Source organism: Osmerus mordax, chromosome 15 (genome assembly GCF_038355195.1).
Source record: "Osmerus mordax isolate fOsmMor3 chromosome 15, fOsmMor3.pri, whole genome shotgun sequence".
Classification (NCBI taxonomy): Eukaryota; Metazoa; Chordata; class Actinopteri; order Osmeriformes; family Osmeridae; genus Osmerus; species Osmerus mordax.
This window is the reverse complement of record NC_090064.1, coordinates 4,021,102-4,029,091: the sequence shown is the minus strand read 5'-3', so window position 1 is coordinate 4,029,091 and position 7,990 is coordinate 4,021,102. Positions and strand designations below refer to the sequence as shown.

At 45.7% G+C, this 7,990-nt stretch overlaps 1 protein-coding gene across 1 annotated transcript; it reads left to right on the top strand.

Annotated features, from left to right (window-relative positions):
- Nucleotides 1-848: 848 nt before the first annotated feature.
- Nucleotides 849-2,778, top strand: LOC136957960 (piggyBac transposable element-derived protein 4-like). The gene is given in 3 exon segments (XM_067252174.1): nt 849-1,015; nt 1,129-1,600; nt 1,603-2,778. Coding segments are annotated over 3 exon segments (1,815 nt in total).
- The last annotated feature ends 5,212 nt before the right edge of the window (nt 2,779-7,990 follow it).

Genomic DNA, 7,990 nt, shown 5'->3' with positions numbered 1-7,990 from the left:
CGTTCTTGCTCAGAATCACAAATGGCGTGATATTGAAAACCTCCCCAAAACGGACCAACTTGTGTTCGAAACTTGGAATGCTATCCCCGACGTTTATGCGAACATGAAAAAGTCTGCACTTGGAGTCCTGTCGATCTTTGGATCCACATATGTATGTGAGCAGGTGTTCTCCAACATGAACTTTATTAAAAGCAAACATTGCACACGCCTCACAGATGACAGCTTACGATCCTGTTTGAAGATGAAGGTGACGGCATACAGCCCTGATGTGCAGACGCTGTGCGCTGAGGTTCAGGAGCAGAAATCACATTAACCAAGTATGATAAATATTTTAATTGCCTATTATTTTGCACATATTCATATTTTTTCATTGTTCAGTGAAATAGTCCTTTTATTTTTCAGGTTGACAGCTGACTGCACGCGCCAGTAAAAGGATGACGGCACACAGAGAGAGGACGGCATTTTTGGTTTGCTGACGGTGGATAATTTAAGTTCAGCATTTTTTTTTCATAAATACAAGAAGGACTCAAATAGACATTGAGTATTTTACTTGAAAGTAACCTTCAACCCAACGTCAACGTCTTTTTTTCGGAGCTCAAAATGTTTTGTTGCATGCAGAAATGTAATTTTGTTTTCTCTGCAGTCGTTCATTGATTTAATAAATGCAACACATTATAGTTTGTTTATACATAGCATAAAGGCAAAAAAACCGTTATATGCAGTGTTATTTCATTTTAAATGTCAAAAGGGTTTTGTGGCTCCCAGTGTTTTCTTTACTGTGGGAAACGGGTCCAAATGGCTCTTTGAGTGGTAAAGGTTGCCGACCCCTGGTCTAGGGTAACGCAGCTATGGCTCGGGATTTCAGTGCGCTGCAAGTTCTACAGCAGATGTTTGCCAATATCGAGCAAAGTGAGTCTGAAGAGGAGGCAGAGGATGTGTCAGAAGATGACGGGAAAGAGTGTGCAGAGAATGTGGCAGAAGAGGACGAGGAAGAAGAAGAAGAAGACGGGCAAGAGTACGCGGAGCATGTGTCAGAAGAGGAAGAGGAAGACGGGCAAGAGTACGACGCAGTCAACCACGACGACGACTCGCCGCTGCCGCCGCCGACCAAGCCCCTCAAATCGACAGAGATACTTTCTTGTCGAAAAACGGCCAAATTGAATGGTGTTCGATTGCGTATCGGAGGAATCCGAGGCTGCTGTCGCAACGTGACAGTACGGAGAGGACCCCCAGAGGACCCACAGCTTACGCCGTTTCCCACGCTCACGACATTGTCTCCGCATTTTTACTCTTTGTCACGCCACAAATCGAAAGAGTAATCTTGGACGTGACAAATCGGGAAGGTTATCTGAAACGCGGAGAGGAGTGGAAAGCCATGGACGCCACTGACCTACGTGCCTACATAGGGCTGCTAATCCTGGCAGGGGTGTACAAGTCCCGAGGCGAAGCGGCCGCCAGTCTATGGGACGCGCAAAGCAGCAGAGCGATTTTCCGCGCTACCATGCAGCTGAAACTCTTCTACACCTATTCGATACGATTTGACGACCGTGGGACACGAGCGGCGAGACGCGCGACGGACAAGTTGGCGGCGATAAGAGAGGTGTCTGGGATATGTGGGTAGAGAGATTACCACGCCTCTACGACCCAGGGCCCGAAGTGACCGTGGATGAGCAACTGCTCGCGTTCAGAGGACGGTGTCCTTTCAAGCAGTACATGCCAAGCAAACCGGCGAAATACGCCATCAAGTCGTGGGTCTTGTGCGATGCAAAATCAAGCTACGCTTGGAAGATGCAAGTCTACACCGGGAAGCAGATGGACGGAGTCCCGGAGAGGAACCAGGGGATGCGCGTCTTGCTCGACGTGACAGAGGGCCTGAAGGATCGCAATGTCACGTGTGACAATTTCTTCACCTCTTACGAACTCGGACGAGAGCTCATGGCGACGAGAAACATGACCGTGGTTGGCACCGTGCGAAAGAACAGGGCCGAGCTCCTGTCCGAGCTGCTGACGACGAAGACGCGACGGGTGCTGTCGTCGCAGTTCGCCTTCACTCCAACCACCACTCTGGTTTCCTACCTCGCGAAGAAAAATAAGAACGTTTTACTCATGAGCACACGCCACACAGACGCTGAAATCAGTTACAGAAACAACGGCAAACCGACCATCGTCCTGGATTATAATTTGAACAAAGGAGGAGTCGACAATCTGGATAAGGTCATCACGGCCTACAGCTGTAAAAGGAAGACGGCCCGCTGGCCCCTCGTCATCTTCAGCAACATCGTTGACGTGTCCTCCTACAACGCCTTTGTGATATGGAGAGAGGTCAACCCCAACTGGATGCCGCGTAAGCGCAACAAGAGAAGGTTTTTCCTCGAGCAGCTCGGAAGGGCCCTCGTGACTCCGCTGATCGAAAGAAGACGATGTCTGCCCCGCACGGGAGCTGCTGTCGCGGTTGTGAAAGATCTACGGATGGCCAGCTGTCGCGATCCGCCTCCTCAACGGCGACCCGGAGAGGATGGCGCAGCGGCAGCAGCAGCCGCCGCCTCCTCATCGGCAGGACCGACGTCGCCGGTCCCTGCCAGTAAGAGGAAGAGATGTCGAGTCTGCCCGGTGAAGAAGGACCGTAAAACGTTCACCGTTTGTCGCGGGTGTAAGAGGCCTGTCTGCAAATCCTGTTCTCATGTATACTGCCCCACATGCCCGACCGAGCTGGGCTTCGGCCAAGGAGAGGTTCCCGTTGACCCTGGACGACCTGCGGGAGTGTGTGCAGAAGACTGAACAACTCAGTCGAGTGCAGAAGAGGGCTTTGCTCAAGCCACAGCGCTGCTAACCCTACTACCAACACATGCACCACGATGTAGTATATGTCGTGGTGAAGCAAACTGACGTTGTGACAACTTTTTCATAATAAAAAATAAATAAAGTGAAACCTTTTATTTCTAGCCTTGTCTGCCTAGCCTATTAGTACACTCTCGCGCTGTATCCTAGTCTGCGCTGTGACTCACCATACCTAGTCTGTTACGCCACCCTCGTGCTGACAACCTTTCGTAATACAAAAACAGTGAAGTGAAATATCCGTCGAAATAAAAATGAAATCATATTTGCCCTGACCGTGAAGCAAACCCGGGCCATGGAGCTGAAAGCCCCACAGTCTTGCCACTAGACCACCAGGGAGATACTTGTTTATTGCGCTGTCTCTGCCTTTTTGTTAGACACGGCAACGTCTGTATTGTTTATTACGAGACCCCGCACTGTCTCCGGTTCCTTGTGACCCACAGCGGTCTTCTGACAACTTTTCATAATACAAAAATAAATAAAGTCAAACCTTTCATTCCGACGCTGTGGGTCACAACGACCCCGAGACAGCGCGAAGGTGGCGTAATATACAACGCTGTGGGTCACAATGACCCGGAGACAGCGCGAAGGATAAGTTCAGGTTGCATAGACAATGAGGAGAGCGTGAGGGTTAACTGTCTCAAATACAAGTGTTCTACATTGTGTAGAAATCTGAAGCAGAATGCCGAAACTTTCTTACAGTTTAGCTTTCAAACAGAAAGCTGTGCAGAAAGCACTCACCAGTAGCAACAGATCTGTAGCACGCGAACTTGGGGTTGATGAAAGGCGAATTTGTGAGTGGCGAAGTCAGCTACCTCGCTTCGATTAACTTTTTTTGATGTGGCATTTAATCGAGGAGGACGTTTATTACACAATGTCATTTTTGGTGCTGCATTTATGCGAGGGCGGCGTTTAATCAAAGAAATACAGTAAATCATGTCCCGTATCAGATTCAAGACCCTGGTATTGACCTTCCGAGCAGTGAACGGGACTGCACCTGTCTACATCAAGTCTCTCCTGCAGCCTTACACCCCCACCCGTCACCTACGGTCTTCTTCAGACAACCGCCTGGTGGTCCCACCGCTCAAGACCGCCCGGTCCCAACACAAGCTCTTCTCCTGTCTGGCCCCCCAGTGGTGGAATCAACTCCCCACCTCCATCAGAGACACTGACTGTCTCTCCACCTTCAAGAAAAGGCTCAAGACGCACTTGTTCCGTGAGTACAACGGTACTTAGGAACGTTTCGCTTGACCCGATGTTAGTTTCCTCAAGGATCACAATGACTCTTGCTTAGAGACTTGTTGCTCTTGTGGTTAGTGGTAACTGACTTAAATTTTTTGTACTCACTGTGATATATTGTTTTTATTATTATTGCTTGCTTTTTTTTTTTCCACAGGTACACTTGCACTTATAGCGGTTCATGTTGTTTAATTGTAACTTGTTTAACTACATGCTCTTATGGTTCTTCCCTTTGACACTTATTTTGGTTGGCCACAATGTGTGCTTCATGTTTTGGCTACTCGCAATGTTTTGTGACTATCTTGTTGTTATGATCAGTGACCTATGCACTTTGTAAAGCTCTCTCTTGGAAGTCGCTTTGGATAAAAGCGTCTGCTAAATGAATAAATGTAAATGTAAATCAATGTATGGGAAACACTGCATTAAGGTTTGTTTTGGATAGATCCCTCTGTTTGATCCTGATTCTCTGGAGTAAGGCTGAGGAAGGTAGGCCATTTGGCTGCCCCTTCATTCCTCATGGGGAGAAGGAGACGGTATCATTCTATAAGGTGTCATATTTTGCAAAGTCAGGGGTTGTGCTAATGTGGTCTTGCTGTACGGTGTCTTACTGAGGTGATCAGATTTATCATTGTGTTGCAGGTTTGACTCTGTACTACACATCTCAGTGAACTAAATGTATCAATTTGTGTGCAATTGTTGAGTCCCACAGCTCAGAAATGACTCCAAAATCTGGGTAAATTCAGAGCATGTTCATGTGACACATCGGCCCATAAAGAGATGCTTTGTTCCTGCCGGGGACTCTTTGTGGTGTGATACAGAGCAGATGAGACAGAGGAAACAAGAAGAAAGGTTTCTCTCTGTATCTCCAAATGAATGACAGTGGATTCAAGATAAGACTCCACGGTGGACCCTGCTCTTGTCCTGTGCCTTTGACATATTTGCTGTGACATTTATGTCACTGCCTGGGCCTGGCTTTGACCTACTAGGGAGATGTCTCTCAGAGTTAGCCTCCTTTTCACTTCAGCCCCGGCCACAGGGCACACTGGATGGGGGAAGGTCCTCCTGCTTCTTACATACAGTACACCCTTGTACTGTATGTGCATGCTGGTATGTAGGCCTGCAATAACGTTAATCGGTTTGAACCATCACATGGTTCAAACACTTTACACATATATGTGTAAAGTGTATATACTCTATACACAAGATTGCAAATGCCAATACAAACAGGTGAGCAGGTTTTTCTTTTTGGATCAAATGCTAGCTACCTAACTAAGAGAAATACAGTATTTAAAATTGATACTTAATTTCAGTATAACTGGAACGTTATAACATTTACATTTACATTACATTTAGTCATTTAGCAGACGCTCTTATCCAGAGCGACTTACAGTAAGTACAGGGACATTCCCCCGAGGCAAGTAGGGTGAAGTGCCTTGCCCAAGGACACAACGTCAGTTGGCATGACCGGGAATCGAACTGGCAACCTTCGGATTACTAGCCCGATTCCCTCACTGCTCAGCCACCTGACTCCCTTATAAGCTCCTATTGTTGCTGTGTGGACTACAAAAACAAATCACTCCTGATGTGCTTGTCTATTTGCTTTAGGCATCCTCAAATAAGGACTTATATGTGGACAACTGTTCATTTGACAATTCACAAATACGGTTTTTGGAAAAACTGTCATTTAGAAACACATTTTCATGTCGCTTTTGCAATGAAGATATTGCCAGATGCAGTGCTGCTTATCCTGGCATTACATTGATTCAGCTTCTTTCTTAATTTCTTCTTTATTTTTCGAATTTTCTTTATGGATGATATGCTGGTTTAGCCTGGCTCTGCCCTCCTACGTACTTCCGATCAATTTGGATTTTGCTTCTGTACTAGGTCCGTAGTACGGTGGCCCTGAAGTGCAAATCACACCCACTAACATGAGTGCATCCCCCAAATGAAAACACTACCCCCAAATACGAGTCAACTCCCCCTAAATAGGATGACTTGCTCACCTCCCCCCAATACAAGGACACACTCCCCCAAATGGGAAACGACATTACATTAACTCAAAAACACATTACATTAACTCAAAACGGAAAGGGTTGGTACTACACTTTGTTGCTGAATGGATGCAGTAACTAACAAGAAATTGATCGACAGAAGTACAAAATGCAATAGCATGACAGAGTTACGTGCACCAGGACATTTGTTTGGCTATCGAAGCATGTAGCAAATAGTACGCTACTTATGCAAAAGTATATATTGCATGTTAAACGTAAAAATCGATAGCCAAACAATTATCCTGGTCCACGTAACTCTGTCATTGTGGCATTTCGTTCTTACATTTACATTTACATTTAGTCATTTAGCAGACGCTCTTATCCAGAGCGACTTACAGTAAGTACAGGGACATTCCCCAGAGGCAAGTAGGGTGAAGTGCCTTGCCCAAGGACACAACGTCAGTTGGCATGACCGGGAATCGAACTGGCAACCTTCGGATTACTAGCCCGATTCCCTCACCGCTCAGCCACCTGACTCCATTCTTCTGTTGTGGACTATTAGTTTTTTCTTCTGAAAAGTCCTGCTTCCTTCAACTGTGTTTTTAACGTGCGCATAGGCTACTTATTTTTATGTTGTGAAACGTTAACAGCATATCTAAGATTATTTCATAGGAATGTCCCTGATTAAAATAAAGAGTAGTGCAAGTCATGACTCTGAATTGTTAACACAAATGTTTCTTTTTTTCTTCCAACCAAAACGATCAATTTCATGGTAATGACAGAGTTACGTGGACCAGCATGGTTGTTTCGCTATCGATTTTGACGTTTAACATGCAATTTATACTTTTGCACAAGTAGCCTACTTGCTACATGCTTCGATAGCCAAACAAATGTCATGGTGTACGTAACTCTGTCAGGCTATTGCATTTTGTACTTCTGATGATCAATTTCTTGTTAGTTACTGCTTCCATTCAGCGACGAAGTGTTGTACCTACCCTTTCCGTTTTGAGTTAATAGCGAAGCTATTCTGCGGTTGTGGCGACGCTGCTGAATATCCATAAGTTAAAGCCGGAGCAAGAAAAATCCTTGATGAGTTTTGTTGGTCATGATGTTGTGGCCCTCCTCCCCACGGGGTTTGGGAAAAGTTTGATTTTCCAGCTACGGCAGCTAGCTCCGTGGTGAAGGAGTTGGCTAAGGCGAACACTAGCGATTGGTTATGGCAGATCAGAGTGGCTCTGGGCAAATCCATTAGTTTCAACAGAGTACTCGCCTTCAAGGAAGTTAACGCTTGTCAATGGAGCGATCCCAGACCCTCTGTACAAATGAAATGTACGAAGGTCTGGTTAAGACCAGGCTAATGCTGGCTAGCTAACAGAAAGACAATATGAAGTGGATACTTTATTTCAGTATACGTCAGTGAATTTTGTTACATGAATTCATGCGTTAACTGATGCAAAAATTCAAATTAAACTAACACCAAATAAACTAACCAACATTATAATCACCAGCTGCATCACAGGCAGGGCTCTGCACCATATATATTTCCAGGAAACTTTGTGTGTGTGTGCCACCGAATCAATTAAGCGACATCTAAAACACCGGCTGCATTACAGGCACTGGACGGGGTCTATAACTTGAGATTTGGGCATGCTCCTAAGTCGGGTTGTTGAAAGGAGCCACAACGGGTGTAGGACAAGTCCACAATTCCTACCACTTTAGCTTCCTCGGTTGGTTTCTAGAGCCATGGATATAGTGAGCCGCAAACGGGCATACGACAGGAGCAATGTTCTTTAGAATTTAGCCTAATCGCTTAGTTGTCTGTGTTTAATTCTGTATCGCATTTGAATACAAAACAGAAAAGACTATCCAAGACTATCTTACAGTACTGCCTAGCACAATGAAAGAAAGAAAAAACTAATGTTAAT